Source organism: Equus asinus, chromosome 1 (genome assembly GCF_041296235.1).
Source record: "Equus asinus isolate D_3611 breed Donkey chromosome 1, EquAss-T2T_v2, whole genome shotgun sequence".
In the NCBI taxonomy this organism is placed as follows: Eukaryota; Metazoa; Chordata; class Mammalia; order Perissodactyla; family Equidae; genus Equus; species Equus asinus.
In genome coordinates, this window is record NC_091790.1 from 31,470,677 (window position 1) to 31,489,175 (window position 18,499).

An 18,499-nucleotide genomic window follows, 5' to 3' on the forward strand; every position below is an offset into this window, starting at 1 on the left:
CGGTGCCATGTCCGCGTGCAGGATTCAAACTGGCGAAAACCTGGGCCGCTGAAGCGGAGCATGCGAACTTAACCCCTCGGCCACGGGGCCAGCCCCATAGTTGTCTTCTTTTGCCAGCAAATGAGTTATCTGTATGCACACGGTTATGACCCCCAGTTCAGTACGAAGCTCTTCAAAAGGAGAGGCAGTAATAAGTCCTCCTTCCATCTCCCCTACCCCAACAGGCACACGTAGTTGTGCATACCTTTCTACACAAACGGTAATAACATATGATACACCCTCTTCTGCCCTTTCTTTTTCTCCCTTAAGGGTTTATTTTGGAGATTGGTACGTATCAATATATGAAGAGACTCAACGTGTTTTATACTCACATAGCATTCCATTGTATGTGATGTATGGTACCATCATTGATTTAACCAACCGCCTATGATGGCCATCAGGTAGTTTCGGTCTTTTGTTCTGACAAACAGTGCTGCAGTGGGCCGACTTGTACCGGTATCACTTTGCCGTGTGTGGGTGTCTCTTTAGGATCAATTGTTGAAGGGCCTGAGCACTTGTACTTTTGACAGCTGTCAAAATTTCTTTTCCCGAGAACTTTCTGTTTATGACTGTTCCTCATCTTTCCATAGCATTGTTGGTATTTTACCAGTGCTTTGTAGGAGATTATTGTATATTAGCGACATTAGCCCTTTATCTGTGGTAAGAGTTGGCATTTTCTTTTCCCAGTTTATTCTTATAGGATGTTTTGCTATCTGTTAGGACTAGTCCCCACTACTCTTCTGTTTCATAATTTTCCTAACCCTTCTTTTTTTCTTCCATATGAACTTGAATTTGAATTTATGAAGAATTAAAAGCTCTGTGGTCATCATCATGGCCTTTATTTTAAATTTTTCCATAATGCCTCTTCTCTTTCTCATTATTGTGATTAATAGACTTTAAGTAGACTCTACCAGCATAATCTGACACCAGAACGTTGTCATCAACCCTGGGCTTTTCCTGCTTGATAAAGAATTGTGTGTTAGTCTTTGTACTTTCAGAGAAGAGGACACAGAGGAAAGGATGGAGAAAGACCCCGAGATTGCTCTCCTCTAGGAATGATTCCATATGTTTTCTATTCTAGTAAGCAACGGTTGGCATAAATAAAGTTCCCTTTAAGTTTCCAAAATATTTTGAGTCCTACATATTAGTTCTTTCTAATACTATATATAGTACAGAGATTTTCTTTTTGTCAAAAAAAATATTAGTCACTGTTTTCAGTAAAAATTTAATTATCTTACTTTCAGGGTGGCCTGTGGTGTTTTGGAGGAAATGGACTTCCTTACGCTGAAAGCTTTGGAGAAGTTCCTTCAGCTACAGTGGAAATGTTCTGTTTAGAAGCTTTAATAAAACATTCTGAGGTAACTTACATTTTCAAAATGTGGTTTGCTTTTTATGATCACATTGAAAAAATTACACATATTGGTTCATTCAAGGGATATAATCCTCACTTTTTGTAAAAGAAAACCTTTTTGCTTATTTTTAAATTTCTGCTTTTTTCCCCATTTCCTTGTTAGAATTGATAATCATGATTTAGCACCAATACATGAATTTCATTTTTGCTAAATATTTCTAAAAATAGATTTAATTTTATTTTCATGTAAAGAAAACTACCCGTTGTATTAATATGGCATTTACCTTTGAGTTTTGCTGTCTTTCATTGCCTTTCTCAGATCCCTTGTACAAGTAATATTATCAGGTAGCTAAGTTCCATTAAAACATCTGCCAAAGATGGGCTGGCCTGGTGGCGCAGTGGTTAAGTTCGCACACTCCGCTTCAGCAACCCGGGGTTCCCCGGTTCAGATCCCGGGTGTGGACATGGCACCACTTGGCAAGCCACGCTGTGGTAGGCATCCCGCATATAAAGTGGAGGAAGAGGGGCACGGATGTTAGCTCAGGGCCAGTCTTCCTCAGCAGAAAAGAGGAGGATTGGCAGCAGATGTTAGCTCAGGGCTCATCTTCCTCAAAAACAAACAAACAAACAAAAAGCCCACAAAGATGTGGCAAGATAGAAAAAAAAGAAATATTTGGATGACCATACTCTTGAATTTTAATTGTAGCCTATATCAATGGTTTTTAAACTTTTTGGCATTATGGCAAGTTTTCTGTCATGATTATAGTTTGATTTTAAAAAGAAAGAAGCACAGACTTTGCGGTGCTCAAACATTAGTACCTAGAAATCACCCAGGAAGCGGGTTAAAAATGCCCATCTCCTCTCTCCTCCAGCAGTTTTAATTTAGTAGATGTGGGTGGAGTCGAATTTGCATTTGTAACAGGCATCCCTGGTGAGGGAGGTGCACGTGCCTCAGCCCTCGTCATGAGAAACCCCATCCTGGGGATTCTAAACTCTCCATGTTTAGATTTGGGAACCATCAGGCATAGCGCAGAAGCGTGGTGCTTTCTCATCGTCTGTGGCTCCCACTGGTGGGATTAGAACTCGAGCGCGGAGCAGAGGCAGGAGTGTCCTACTGCAAAGGGGATGAGGGGAAACCAGCTGGAGTGCTCATGACTTGGGACTGGTGACTGAAGCAGGAGATGCATCTTCAGTAGGAAGTACAGTGCATGAATGTAACAGTTACCTTTCCAGAAACCTCTCAAGTTATTACATATCTCACTTGGTATCTGTCTAAAAGGCCTACTTTTAAATGCAGTTGATGTGACAAAATTTAATGGAAATTTACAGAATAAAACGTGTTGCATATACATGACGTGGTGTCATGTCAGTGAGGAAAGCTAATGATGGGAAGAGGCGAGGCCTGCCTATGACCTTGAGAGACTGATGACTTGGTCAGTTCTGTCACCTTACCTTAATGTACATATTTCCTTTGACTTTCTTTGATCTCTTTTCTCCATTAAAAATTCACATCCCTTTTTCTTACTTTTTTATTTTTACATGATCTTTCTCTTTAAAAAATGTTCCAACTCCTGAGTTTCAGGCCAGCCCCATGGCTGTGGGCTGTGTGGGTTAGTGTGTGGGGCCGCAGATGTGGCTTATCTCCCTCTGGGCGTCTTGTATGCAGAAGCAGAAGGTGCTGTTTGCACAGACGATTATTTCCTGTTATCAGGTGGCAGGTTTCTCAAAGCTAGAGAACCATGTTAAGGCAGTTTCAAGCCAATCAAAGTATCACTATAAGTTGAAACAGTTCTGTGATAATGACATTGTCAGGTTCCATCCAACCAAGAGCTAGGCAGAACAACTTTAAAAAAAATAAAGATTGCAGAAGTCTTAGTGAGCTATGCCTTAATTTTCTCAGTGATTTTGAAGCATTCCCATGTCGATAGAGATTTGTATATTAATTGAGCTGAAGAGGGAGTCCTGTGTGGTCTCTGTCCTTGAGCAGGAGCCACAGGGCTGCCCCATCAGCATGCTGTCACCTGGTTAGTAAATTTATGTAGTATAAAGTGAGCTGTCATTAATTTATTGTTAGATGCCTACACACTGTGATCAAATTGAAGCAAACGGAGGCTTGCAGCTACTTCAGAGGCTGTACCGACTTCACAAGGACTGCCCTAAAATACAGAGAAACATAATGCGCATCGTTGGAAATATGGCCTTGAATGAGCATCTTCATTCTCCTATCGTTCGCTCAGGTAACAGCTTTCTATACTGAGGATTTGGGATCCAGTCCTTTGTTCTCTCACCTCCACCCGTCATGATACGTTCATCGTTCAGTAGACTTAAACTTTGCTTAGTGTTAGTTATGGGTCCTTAGAGCACGTTATTTTAATAGGGACAAGGAATTGCATAAGGCATATGGGTAGTTCACACCTAAGGTAATCAGTGTGTGGACAGTCACAGGAACGCAGTTTGTGCCGTGACGACCTTCTAATTGTTTATATCACCTTCAATATGATTTTGTTAACTAAGAGGCATGGTGATGCTGAAAAGAGGACCATTGTATAATTAGTGATTTTCCTCCTTGCAACTGATAAGCCATCTGTAGGGAGATGATTAAGACCATGCACGTATCCTGCTCCTCATCTGCTGAAAGTTCCTGCCTGATTCAGTCTTTACAGTGATGGTTGCAAGATGATGGTTTGCCATCTGCAGCATGCCCTCCCTGCTTGCATTTCAGCATTTGACATTTTACTGTAAGCAAAGCCCACCCTTCTCTCTCCTGCCCTCCTTCCTTCCTGCTCTCTTCTTCCATCCTCCCTTCTTCTCTCCCTTTCTCTCTCCCTCTCTCTCTTTTCCTATCAGCATGGGCACATGGATTCCTGTTTTTAATGGTTTATAATTTGTTAGTGTATTTAATAATTTGATGCCATATTGTCCCAGCTTTGGCTAGTGGGAGTGTGACAGACTGGCTCCTATGTCCTTGTGATTTGCTCACGTCATTTTGGGGGGCATTCCTTGCATTCTGGTATAACAAGATGTTCCAGGCTCATTTCTCTAAGGAACCCTATTTCTTTTTAGTGGGGAATGATTATTAGAGACTAAGAGCTGGGTGCTAGGCGTGCTTATTGCTTCTGGGGTGTCTTTGCTTCTTGGCTCTTTTGATGAAAAAAGATAGTAATATATACAAATATATATACACATACATTCAAGTAAATGTACATGCATATGTGCACATATACATGAATATGTTCATACATGTACATGTATTAGAAGCCATGACTTTACACTTCAGTGTCTTTTGAGTGGCAGAAGTTTTTAATTTTAATGAAGTTTAGTTCAGGGATCAGCAGACTTTTTCCGTAAAGGACCAGGTCGTAAATATGTTAGGATTTGCAGGCTAAATATAACCTATGTTACATATTCTTCTATTGTTTTAAATAATTATTTGAAAATATAAAAACTATTCTACTCTTTATTATTTCCTTCCTCCTACTTACTGTGGGTTTTATTTCTTCCTCTTTTTATAGCTTCTTAAGGTGGAAACTTAGATTGCTGATTTTACGCTTTCTTCGTTTCAGTTATCTATTGCTGTGTATTAAAGCTCCTTGAAACTCATCAGTTAAGACAGCAGTCATCTGTTTTGCTCATGAATCTGAAATTGGGCTAGATTCACTAGGGAAGGCTTATGTCTGTTCTATCCAGCAGCAGCTGGGGCAGCTCAGCTGTTGGGTAGAGGATAAATTTTCAAGTTTGCTTGCTCACATGGCTTGTAAATTGGCGCTGGCTATCAGCTGGGAGCTCAGTGGGGTGGGGAGTAGGGTGCCAGGGGTGGAGGGACTGAGGGCACTGCCTCCTTTCTATGCCCCTCTCTGTGCTGCTTGGGCTTCCTTAAAGCCTGATGGCTGGGTTCCAAGGGCAAAGAGAGCCTAGTTTAAGCTCCTTTGGTTTTTATAATCACGCAATGGAAGTAATTTATTCAAGAGGACTTCTGCATGAGAATAGTGTCAAAGAATTCGAAGACATGTTTTAAAATCACAACAATGGTTTTCTAATATAGGTATCTAAAGCTGTAAATTTCTGCTACACAACTTTAGATGCATCCCTCAAATTTTGGATATATTCTATTTTCATCATTATTCAGTTCGAAATATTTTCTAATTTCCTTTGTGACTTCTTCTTTGTCTCATGGATTACTTAAAAGCGTGCTGCGTAATTTACAAATATTAGGGGTTTTCTAGATGTCATATGTCTGATTCTAATTTAATACTCCATGCATTCAGAGAACATACTCTATAAGTTTTTAGTCTTTGGAAATTTGATGAGACTTATTTGATGCTCTAGTTTATGGTCTATGTTGGTGAATATTCTATGTGCACTTGGAAAGAATGAGTGTTCCGTAGTTGTTGGGTGAAGTATTCTATATCTAACAATTAAACCAAATTGATTGATAGTATTGCTCAAATCTTCTCTAGGTCTTTACTGAGTTTTGCCTCGTTCTATGAATTACTGAGATATGTTAAAATTCTTCAACTGTGATTGTGGATTTGTCTGTTTTCCCTTTGGTTCTGTCAGATTTTTCTTCCTGGTGAATTGTTCTTTTCTTTCTTTCTTTCTTTCCTTCTTTTTTTTTTTGCTGAGGAAGATTTGCCCTGAGCTAACATCCACTGCCAATCTTTCTCTTTTTGTATGTGAGTTGCTGCCACAGCATGGCTACTGACAGACGAGTGGTGTAGGTCTGAGCCTGGGAACCAAACCCAGGCCACCAAAGTGGAGCGTGCTGATCTTAGCCACTAGGCCCCTGGGGCTGGCCTTTTGTTCATTTTTTATTATTAAGTAATGTCTTGGTCACTGGTAATACTCCTTTTCTTTAAGTGTGCTTTGTCTGGTGTTGAAATAGTGGCTTTTTCTGACTTGCTGTTTGCATTGTATATCTTTTCTTTTTCCCTTCTTTTGCTGTCATTCTTTGTGACTTTAAAAATAAGTACATCTTTTACAGACACCATATAGTTGCATCTTTTAAAAAAAAATCCAATTTGATAACCTCTATTAACTGGAGTGTTTTGTCTCGTTGCCTCTCACATGGTTATTGACATTGTTGGATTGTGGCTGTTGTCTTTGCTTGCTTTCTGTTTGTCCCCTATTGTTTGTCTCCTTTTTTCTCCTCTCCTGCCTTTTTTGGGGTGATTTGAGCATTTTTTACATTCCATTCTTTGTCTTCTTTTAGCTTTTTATAGACTATTTTTGTCTATTTTTTAATGCTTGTATCCTTGACTTATCACAATCTATCTTGAATGAATGCTCTACCTCATATATGGTGTGAGATCCGTACAACAGTATGACTCAGCTTACACCCCTGCATCCTTTGTGGTATTGTCATAATATATTTTGAAATACTCCTACATGGAATAGACTTTGTGATACAGCATTGTTATTTTTGTTTTAACAGTCAAGTGATATTTAAAGAATATAAGAAAAAAGAAAGTCTTTTACATTTATATACGTATTTATAATATCCAGTGCTCTTCCTTCATTTCTGTATCTCTGAATTCATGTCCGATATCTTTCCCTTCAGCCTGAGGAGCTTCTGAGTATTTCTTGTATTTTGGGTCTGCTGGCAACAAATTCTCTCACCTCTCATTTTCTGAAAGTGCCTTTACTTCACTTTCATTTTGTATCCAGGGAAAGATATTTTCTAGGGATAAAGAATTCTTTGTTGACAATGTGTGATTTTTTCTGTCAGCACTTTCCACGTGTCCTCCCACCCTCTCCCAGCATCTGTGGTCTGGTAAGTCTCTTCTTCCCACTTTTGTTCTCTTTTATGTAATTTGTCTTTTTTCCTCTGGCTGCTTTTAAGATTTTTATGTTTGGTGCTCGGCAGTTTGGCAGTGAGGTGCCTGGGTGTCTTTTTTTGTATTTGTCCTGCTCAGGGTCTACTGAGCTGGCTGAATCTGTAGGTTGATGGGTTTTTTTTTTTTTTTTTATCACTTTTGGAACCTTTCCAGCCAGTAATATCTTCAAATTTGTTTTCTGTCCCTTTATCTCTCTTCTCTCCTTTTGGGACTTCAATTATGTATATTAGATCTCTTGATTCTGTTCCCCAGGTCATTGAGACTGCTTATTTCTTTTCAAAATTTTTTTCTTCACTTTGGATGATGTCTGTTGACCTATTTTCAAGTTCATTAAGGGGATAGAGACTAAAGGATTCAAAGCAGAACAGAGACTTGATCAAGTCAATGTTTTATTAAAAAAGAAAAAATCACCCTTCCCGTAATTGAAACCTATCTCTACGCCCAGTCTTCAGTCCTCCTGGGTGACAGCCCACTGAACACCTTGGCCTCTCACCTCTTTGACCTTCTCATCTTCGTTGACTTCCCTCTCTGCTCCTGAGTTGCCTAATACTCCACCCCGATGCCATACCTTGGGCTTAGTCATTGCCCGAAACACTTCGCCTAAAAATCAGTAATTCACCTCCCTGAGCACATCCTCCTCTCGTTCAGCTTGTTTTTACGCCTGCTCCCACAAGGACTGGTTTTCTTCTCTACTGGAATCTTCTATCTGCTGACCCTTCATTCTCTCTCAATTCCTCATTCGTCTTTATTCTTCACGTCCCTCCTGATTTAGCACATGTTCGATGGTCCATCATTTCAGTAACGTTCTTGCTGGGGCCCTAGAACTCCCTTCCCCTCTCTCCTTTTAGCACACCCTTGTCAAGACCCCAACACTAGAGGAAACCTACTCTCCGCTTCTTCTGTGGCTGAGCATAGAGTCATTGCAGATTGGGTGTCACTATGCTTATAAGATCCACAAGTTAAAGGATCTCTCACCGTCAACATTCCTTCACATTCTTAGCAGTGACGATTTTAAACCCTCTCCACATTCCTCACACCTTCCACATAGTCCCTCCCTCTCAGCAGATGACTCCTACTCCAGTGAGACAACTAAAACCCTAGAAGGAATTTTCCTTAATTTCTCACTACCAGAAAACAAACCTGTCCTCTTCTTTTCTCCTCTTGATCACAGGAAAAGGGACACCTCCTATGAGACCTCCAACTATACCTGGGTCCTGTCTGTTTTCACTGTCTGAGGAATTGCCACTGTTTTCTTGTCTACGTGGTCTGGTCAGCTGCTCTCCCTCAGCTGGGCCCTTCTGATCAACACAAATGGGGGAAGATAGGAAAAACAAAAACCTAAAGTCCTGACTCCACATCCCCCCAATTTCTACCCTCTCTTTCTCTGCTCCTTTTATAGCTAAACTGTTGAAAGAGTTATTTATGCTTTCTTTTTTTTTTTTTTTTTTTTAAAGATTTTATTTTTTCCTTTTTCTCCCCAACGCCCCCCGGTACATAGTTGTGTATTCTTCGTTGTGGGTTCTTCTAGTTGTGGCATGTGGGACGCTGCCTCAGCGTGGTCTGATGAGCAGTGCCATGTCCGCGCCCAGGATTCGAACTAACGAAACACTGGGCCACCAGCAGCGGAGCACGCGAACTTAACCACTCGGCCACGGGGCCAGCCCCCTATTTATGCTTTCTTTTTGCTCAACCCCCATTAATTCTCAATACTCCAATTTGAATTCTGCTCGCTTATTTTGTTTTACTTTTTTTCCTTAGGCATTCTCTATCCTTACCTGCATATATATATATACACACACATATACATAAGGTATAGATACCAATCTTAATAGCATCATGTCTGTAACTTTTTGCTATTCAGATTTACAAAAGCTAAAATGATACTGATAATATCTACTGTTGGTGCAGGTGTGTGAAAACTGGCCCTCTCATGCACTGTTGCGGGGAATGTAGACTGAGTGAGTGTTTTCATGGGCACTCAGTAGTATCTATTAAAAGAATGTATATACCATTTGACCTAGTATTAATACTCTGGGAATCTCTTCTACCTAAATACTCATGGGTGTTCTTAAAGGTTTGTGTATGAAGTAGGTACTGGCATGTTGTTTACGGTATGGAAAAACTGGAAACAACCTAAATGTCTGCCAATGGGAATAATGGTTAAATAAAAACAATGGTATACTCAAAGTGTGTAATGCTCTAGTTAAAAAGAATGAAGTTGATGTATATGGAAGCACTCCAAGACACATTGCTGAAGTAAAAATCAAGTCACAGACCAGTAGGAATAGTATGATTCCATTTAGCTAAAAAAAAAAATCTATGGAGCCACAGGGTGTCTGTATAAATTATAGGCATATGACAATTTTTTAAAAGGTTTGGAAGAGTATCCACCAAACTTTTAACTTTGGTTACTTCTGAGGATATAAATGGAACTGAGAAATGATGGGAGTGTTAAAGTGGGCCCTTCATTATTTAATTTATTTATTTGTTTTTACAGTTAACATGTATTTAGATGTTATATAATTTTAAAACACTAAATATTACAGAAAGACACATGTTTTTGAAGGGGCCCTTGATGTTTTGTAAAAGGTGAAGCATCTCATGCGTTGTGAAAATACATTTTCAACTGAAAAAATGCCGTAGAAATGGGTTGTGCCATGGTTTCTCTGTGTTTCCTTTCTTGTGACTACATTAAAAATAGAGCCATATTTTTGTACATGCCATTGATATACGTGTTTATCTCTATGGGTAGATTTTTAAAACATTCTTATTTTGTTATTATAAAGCATTCTTTAACAAATTTTGAAGAGGAATTTTCTGATTTTACAACTTTGAACGTTGTTAAAGAATTATTGAGCCTGGAACTTGTTTTGTATTGTTAAATACGGGCCTCCTGTCATCACAATGATTCTCGACGCGTTTGCTGTAAAGAGTGGGAGGAGGATGTAGGACAGCTGCTATCTGTTGAGCGCCTGCTGGGCTTGGTAAAAGGCAGTTTTTGTATAAGTTAATTTATTAGAAGCTTCCTCCAGCTCAGAGAAGCCAAGGAACTTGACTGAGGTTCCACAGCTAGTAAGTAGGGGACAGAAATTTGAGCCCAGTTTCAAGGCCCGTGTTCTGTTTTATTTTAAATTATATAAATAATACATGAATAGATTCTCATTGTAAGTACTTCAGAGAACATAGATACAGCAAAAAAATTGAACACCTTTTTACAGAGCACTCCCCAACCCCAACCCTGTCTAAGAGGTAATGGCTATTTGTTAGCTTAGTGTCTCTTTCCAGATCTGTGTGTGGAATAAAGTAACACAAGTGTGCCTATAAAGTAATACATTGTTTTAAACAACAAAAAACACAAAAAATAAATGAAATCGTACTGCACATAGTATTGCTTTGTCTCCCTTTAAAAAATAGTCTTCCCTTGTGAACCCCAGGTTTTACAAGACTTTCGTCTATCAGCAAGCTCATTTTGAAGAAATAATTTCCTCGTGTCTATTAAAGTCTGCTAATATGACTGCCAATCAGGATGAAATAAATAGTATTAACTCACTGAGTTTAGTAATTCTTGCTAAAAGCAAAATATCATGATATTTTCTTACCATTTATGACCTCACCTCTAGTGATGGCAACTTTTGTTAGATTTTCTAAATAAAGAAAATGGCTCTTGAACCCCTCCTACTTCTTTGAGACTCCTAAGGGGTACCTGGCTGGGGACCTCGTGGCCTTGTGCCGTAGGACCCAGAGGACCTTAGGGAGGAGCTGACTTGGAGTGGGTGGGCTTTTCCGCGTGGACAGACGCCGAGGTTTGTCTTTCTCCCGTCGTTTTCCATCTGAAACCGCTCACCCGTCTGAGGCGCGGTAGAGTCGGTATTCAGGGCTCTGTTCTTCTCACCAGGCTGGGTCTCCCTGCTGGCCGAAGCCATGAAGTCTCCCCACATCATGGAGGCCTCACACGCCGCCAGGAGCCTGGCTAATCTAGACCGAGACACCGTGAGAGAGAAATACCAGGACGGCGTGTACGTGCTCCACCCCCAGTACCGCACGAGGTGAGGACAGGACGGCACTTTGTTCCCTGTGGGGACAGAAAGCCTAGAGGGCTTAACATTTCCCTTGATTTCTGCATAATTTAGATAAGTTAAATACCTTACAAATAAGTCAAATACCTAGTTACTGAAACAATTTGTCCCTAATAACCTCAGAAGAATTGTAGGCTGTCCTGAAAGTATGGAACTACCTGGATTATCGGGGTCATTTTTCACCAAGGCTCGCCTTCAGCAAGGTTGCATTCAGCTTTTACCCCGTCCGTGTCCCACGTGAACTTGGTAATGCATACGTCTTCACTACACTTTTGAGGTGGATCTGAGCTGATGCTGATTGGGATTGTAGAGGTCGTTCTGGATGGGAAGGCGAGAGGACATTGTCATATGCAGGCACCCAACTGGCCTGGGCCTACAGCTGAAGGGGCTGGAGCAAGTTTATGCCAGGGGTAAATCGCGCACTTATTTGACTCGTGCCCCTTCTTCAGGTTATTTCTGGTCAGTATTTCCAGTTGTATCATTGCTGAGACAATAAATATAGAAAGGAGCACATGAAAAAATGACAGATTTCTTGGATTTTTGTCAGGCACTTTAAAACAATAACTCAGAAAATAGCAAACACTTTTTTTAATTTGGAAAATGGATTGTGTGGTTAATTCCAACTTGTAAATAAAATAATATACTAATGCATTTTATATGTGTTACATAATTGTGTGTGTACTATAAATAGCTTGCAAATAATATACTATCTACAATTTTTAAAAATACGTCAGATCCAAAGAAAGAATATGCTACTTTAAAATCTCATTTGCCTTATTTCTTATAAACATTATTTTTCTTGATCAATTTTAAAAAATCTCATTCATGCATACTGACTTTGAAACTCACGTTCTTATTTAATTTCTTAAATACTTCTGTGGATTTGTGGAATGTTCTCATGGAATTTCCTGGAGGGTGATCTCTGACGTCTGTCACTTCATTGATCGCTAAACTCATTACGGTTGATTTTGGTCGGTCCACCCGGCTAGATATGTCTCCATTTTTACAGAGAGAGCAGTGGGCACGCTTGTAGGTGTCTTTGCAAAACTCCTTATGGGGTTCCTCAGTACACCCGCCCTTAGAAAGCTTGCCTTCATTTTTAACTCGTGTCATGTAAACCTGCTAAGCACCATCCACAGAGAGTGCTGTGTGGATTCTTACCAAAGCAATAATGCGTTTATTCTGCTTCTTTTAAAACTCTCTCCCCTGTCAGTCAGCCCATTAAAGCAGATGTCCTTTTTATTCATGGCCTGATGGGAGCAGCGTTCAAAACATGGCGCCAGCAGGACGCTGAGCAGCAGGGTCCAACTGACGAGGCTTCAGAGGACGAAGCCAGGCATACGACATGTTGGCCCAAGGTAAGGGAGCGGCTGGCTCGGGTAGGCCACCCGTATCACCACACGCTGCGGCGCCTCTGGCCGTGGGAGCCTCATTGCGGCTTGCTTATTCTCCTTTTGCTGGGATTTTCTTCTGTCCCTTAGGGACACTTGTAGAGTGCTGCATGAACAGCTGGGCTAGACCCCCGCGTTGTGTAATTTCTGGTTTGGGTGCAGTCTGTGGTTCTAAAAGAATATTCCGTTAAGTAAAAAACAGGGGCAGGGACCAGTATTAGTTCATTCCCATTAGAAATATAATATAGCAAATAATCTATTCATAAGAGTTGGCTAGTTCTATGATTTTAATAATTATAAAAATAGAAAGATTTTGAAGAAGTAATTCCACTTTGGATTTCCTTGATATTTCTTCCAAAGAGCCTTAATTCTGGAAGAATTCATTGAATGGAATTTGTCTAGAGCTCAGTGAAAATCGATGTGGCATATCTGTGTACTTTCCAGGGCTTTGCCCACTCTTGCTTGTTCACCTTCACAAAGGCTTGTCAAGCAGAAAGATTGGTTTGCACTTTGTGGTGACACTACAGTATGGAGATGACAATGGACCCTGGGTCCTCAGGGACAGAGCTGTGACTGCCATTAGTATCTCTGAGTTCTCAGGGCGAATCTCTAATCATCAGACTATACTTTCTGTCCTGAGATCTTAACTTTCTATTAAATGCTTTCAAAAGCCAATTTGATCTAGACTCCAAATCAGGCCTTGCTTGTGGCTATAGCAGTTTAAAATCGAGAATATTCTCTTGAAACCTACATTAGCCTCATGCTATAAATATTGATACCATCTTGGGATCAGGATATAAAAAGATAAAATGCTGGAATTATTTTTCTAGACACCTTTAAACTTTATTCCAAAGTGATCTTTAGCTAGTTGTAAATATTGCAAGAGACCTTTAGTTAGGAATTTCAATTACTAGGAAATAACTGGGGCAGTGGAGAGTCATGTGTGTTCCTTTGTACCTGGTATTTTACACAGACGTGGTTAGCGAGAGACTGTCCTGCTCTCCGAATTATATCTGTGGAGTATGACACCAGCCTCAGCGACTGGAGAGCGAGGTGCCCGATGGAAAGGTAACAGACGGGCAGCTTTGGACTGGGAGGAGGGGCAAGGGTCCAGGCCGTAAGTGGACCCGCTGCAATGGAGGGGAGTTTTATCTTTTGATGCCACAGACAGGATTTTCGTATGAAAAACTAACCTAACCATGTTTTTCTTCCTTCTAGAAGGAGTTAGCGATAAATTAACAAGGAAATAGGATAAGACTCAGATACAGTGTTGGTGTCAGGCTGCTAACGTGGTTCACTTACAACTATTCTAATAGTGAGGGCTATGGATTCTATAGCAGTCCCCTTCACTCTTGGACGTAAACATGAGGCTTTTTGCTTTTCTTTTCACAAGCATACTGGCTAAATGAAGCAAAGAAAAAGATGCTGAGCAATGTGGGCTCCCTACGTCATTTCTGTCACATGTGCCAATTGTACCTAGAGGAAGGAACGTGGGACTTCTGGGCTCCAGGACCCAGACTGTAGCCAATTCCACCTTTGACTCACTGTGCAATATTAGATGTCATTTAACTCATCTGGGAAGCTTGGTCTACAGATAGAGAGAGTTGGTCTGAATGAGTTTTCTCTCTGAACGGCCCCCATGTAGCTGCCAGAGGAAGGGGGCTGAGGGCCAGTGGGCAGGACCCAGGGCTCCTTCCCCATGTCACCCAGAGAAGCTCTGACAAACTTTTATTTCGAAGAAAGGATTCTATGTTTGAAACTATAAACAGTTTGAAACTACCGGACCAGATAGGTTTGAAGTTCCCTTTTAGTTTGAAAATTACTTACTTTGAATTCTCTGACTTTGATAGTTTTCTAGTATTTCTAAATAAGAAACCAAAATGATGAAAGCTTAATGTTTTCAGCATAAATACAAGTAGAACTAAATAGCAATGACAGCTGACTTCAGATAGGCGAACTCACAAGAGACAACATGATCTTATTGTCAGGCCACCTCATGAGAAAGGATGTGCGTCCTAAGTGTGTGTGTGGGGGGCGGTTGGTGTGAGACCCCAGTGTGGCCTGTAAAAATTGCCATACACATAGTAGATGCTCAAACAGTGCTTGTTCAGTAAATGAACAGCTCGTTCTGGGCTTAGATAGTCCCAGTTATGCCAGTGTGACTAAGTTAGAAATGGTGAAGGAGCCGTTGCAGAAATCGAGCAGAGAGGATAGGGCTATTCCTGACTCCAAACTGTAGCATGTGGCATTGGTCCAATAAACAAAAGTCTTGCCTTAAAAAGTTGGATAGCAAAATGTCGGCGGGGCAGGGGGGACCGGTGGGATTGGTCGCCTCCTGTCACGCTTGCTGTTTTCATTTTGTTCAGAAAGTCCATTGCATTCAGGAGCAACGAACTTCTTAGGAAGCTCAGAGCTGCTGGTGTTGGGGACAGGCCGTTGATTTGGGTGTCACATAGCATGGGAGGTGAGTGTGTTTCACTTTTGCCACGCGAGCATTGGGAGGTTGTCAGCCATCGGGGCTCACCGAAGTTACTGTAGCTGTCTGTGTTACTTAATAGCGGCCCTTTTCCTCCCTAAATTAATGTTTTTGTCTATGGCTAGGAGTTCTAAAATCACTACTCTCCTTCCATGATATTTGTTTTTCTAGAGGGGACAGCTAGTAACAAACCATATAAAAGGAATATGCGTTTGTCAGCTTAATGCTTTCACGTAGCAATAATGAATAAACATCAGAAGCAGTCGGTGGCTTATAGAAGCCTGACTTAACTATCCCTCAGCATCCTGGCTGGTCCCTGGACCCCCCATCGCAGAGTCCACTATTGCTCCCACAGCCCAGCCTGCTCCTGCCTGCTCACCCTTTGCCCTGAGCCTGCTGACGTGGAGGTGTGATCACAGCTGTCCACTCTGGGGGTCCCAGTGCTGGCTTGCTAAGCCACATGGCCTGCTCCTCCCGGCCCACTCCCCAGTCCACTTCTAAATTTTCACCATCCACCTTGCAGAGGGCCTTCCTGCAGGCCCTGGCCTAGTTTATCTGATGAAATGCTCAAAGTTGCTGCCTCTGAGTCAGGGATTCCTGCCGAGAGAAAGGTGGATGGAGTCCTTTGTGTCCTCCAAGATCCACTGTCACCATCTGCCTGACCTTTGTGTTTCACTGTCGGCTCTAAGCCCAGGCTGGGGAGACAGAAGGTGCCTTCCTAGCTGCATTTTCCCATTGCAGCTTTGTTTTCCATGGTGGATAAGCTTTATGGTACTATGTGTTTTCTGAATATTAGTACTGTCGTAGTGGTGTGGTCATTATTGGGCTGCTGTGAGCAGGCTGGGGAGACTGGCTGCTGCATGTTCATTTCATTGATGGACACCCAACACAGCAATGCTTAACATTCCTTCTATGGGACAGTGCCTTCTGTGATATAAGATCTGCCTTACAAACGGGTTTCTAGAATCTTAACCTGTTTGTAGGCTTGTACTATATATTCTAGAGGATCAAGAGTATTACCCTGTGAGTATTTTAAGGCCCTGTTTATTGGACTACAGACAATTATTGCTTAAACTTTTTTTAAAGAAAGCATCTCTTTATGTATTTCTTTTGCCTTTTTAAAAAAAATAATGGAGGGAAAGAAAGTAACTTATGCATTGTTTTTCTTTCTTCTTTATGGCTAGGTCTTCTTGTCAAAAAGATGCTGTTGGAGGCCTCTAAGAAGCCAGAAATGAATACTGTTATAAACAATACTAGAGGAATCGTTTTTTATAGCGTCCCTCATCATGGGTCCCATCTGGCTGAGTACTCTGTTAATATTCGCTATCTTCTCTTTCCCTCACTGGAAGTCAAAGAACTCAGCAAGGGTAATACTTCCTGCCGTGAAGGGAATTTGGGTTGTATTAACATCAGTTATACAGGAGAAGGAGAAAAACTTTTCTAACTTGACTATGTTATCTCATTTTATTATTTGTATGTGAATTGTGTTTAGACCATCATGGAAAATTTTTAGTTTGGGCTTAATTTTTCTTTGCTATCCTCCCTTTTTGTTCTTTTTTTTTTTTTTTGAGAAGTCTCATGTGTACATTATAATTTGACTTTTGCTGGGAGGCCAGAGTTGTATGCACTGTTTCTGCTGCTGCTGTCAGGTTCCCTGGGGCTGCAGGCTCAGCTGCTGTGGCCAGGGGGCCGGGATCATGGACATGGCCTCACTGTTCCTGCGTTCCGCCTCCTGTGTCTTCCCATCCACCCACCTTCAGATGCGCAGACGTATGATCTCTCCAGCATCCTAGCGTATTGGGCTGAGGAACATTTGTTGAGTTACGGATGTTTTACTGGTTGTAGATTGAAGGGGAAAGACAAAGGGAGCACCTCATGCTGCCCTGATGCTGACATCACTCTCCCCTTTTTTGTTCTTAAGCCATTGTTTGCTCAAATATGACAATTTTAATACTGTCTTAAATATTAAAAACTTTTTAAGTTATATAATGTTTTGCTTTAAGTATTAGTTTAAGTATTATTCCAAATTAGCAATGAACTGCTTTTTTCCATGAGTTTGGAAAATCAACTCTTAAAATATACACGAGCTTTCAAGATTTTCATCATATGAATTATAAAGCACTGTATTTGGATTAACAAGCAGCTGCTCTCTCCCAGGAACACCTGTTAATCGGAGTGGGCCCCGGCGTAAGCCTGAACATGCCAGTTGTCTTTTTGCTTGTGTTCTCTTTGTTCTTCTTTATGGAGAGTTTCTTGACTTTATTTTCTAAAGTTTCTGTTGAATTTTATTTTTTTGCAGTCAAATTATATTTTCCATGAGCTGTTTCTTGTTCTCTGATCTATTGTGTTTTGAAATCAGTCTAAAGACACTAATTCGAGGTGGTTCTTTCTGTTTCTTCATTGAGCTTCTTCTCTCCTCGGGTTTTCTGTTTGCTCGCCAGCTCTGTCTCTCTGAGGTTGTGGGCTTTCTGCTGAGGTCTGGTGCTTCGTGATTGCCCTTCATATGTGAGGCCAGGGGCCCGGAAGGGACGGGCTCTTTGTGGTTAGAGAGGCTTTGTTGATGGAGGCTGCGCTTTGGGGTAGGGGTGCCGGCCAGCACACTGGGGGACCCCTGAGTCCCACACACCATACTGCCCTGGGATGCAGCCTCCTGTCAGCCAGTAACGTGAGAAACGCGTCCCTCGGACGCTGGCCTCTCAGTCTGGTTGGTTCTAGCCCTTTACTCTCATCTTAATAGCATCTTAGGAAGGAGAGGAAATAACTCAGCCACCATCTGGAATCAGAACCTTACTTTCCCCCCTAAATTTGGAAGCTTAATGCATTTTATTCTGATTCAGGTAAACAGAACTTGTCATGATCTTGTTCTCTATAATTTTACAGATTCTCCTGCACTTAAAACACTACAGGATGACTTTCTGGAGTTTGCTAAAGACAAAAACTTCCAGGTGCTGAATTTTGTAGAAACACTGCCCACCTACATTGGCAGCATGATCAAACTCCACGTGGTGCCCGTGGAATCAGCAGGTACTCACTCATTCGAAATTGGTTGGCCATTAGAGGCCTAGTTGGTGGTACTGAACATTTAATCATAAACATCAACTTGTGTATTCAGTTTCTCACTTTTAGCAGACAGTTTTATGAAGATCTAGATTCGAATTCTATTATTCTTTTCAGCCATAGATTAAAATTTCCCTGCCAACATATAACCTTGGCATTATCCCCCACTTCATTTAACTGACTAGATGGCAAAGGTTTATTGGGTAAGTGTGAGTCAGCCATCAGGAGTGACTCTGGCGTTAAGAATACGAAGCCCTCTGTCAGCTGGATTGAAA

The 18,499-nt window shown here is 41.2% G+C and overlaps 1 protein-coding gene across 4 annotated transcripts in view; it reads left to right on the forward strand.

Moving 5' to 3' along the window:
- SERAC1 (serine active site containing 1) overlaps window positions 1-18,499 on the forward strand; it is a 54,375-nt gene that overhangs the window by 32,198 nt on the left and 3,678 nt on the right. For all 4 annotated transcript variants that reach the window (XM_044760731.2, XM_044760728.2, XM_070484404.1 and 1 more), the window contains 8 exons: window positions 1,284-1,397; window positions 3,465-3,627; window positions 11,120-11,270; window positions 12,514-12,658; window positions 13,665-13,759; window positions 15,058-15,155; window positions 16,352-16,534; window positions 18,048-18,191. In XM_044760731.2, coding sequence (XP_044616666.2) covers window positions 1,284-1,397; window positions 3,465-3,627; window positions 11,120-11,270; window positions 12,514-12,658; window positions 13,665-13,759; window positions 15,058-15,155; window positions 16,352-16,534; window positions 18,048-18,191 — 1,093 coding nt within the window. The remainder of the gene's footprint in view (window positions 1-1,283; window positions 1,398-3,464; window positions 3,628-11,119; window positions 11,271-12,513; window positions 12,659-13,664; window positions 13,760-15,057; window positions 15,156-16,351; window positions 16,535-18,047; window positions 18,192-18,499) is intronic.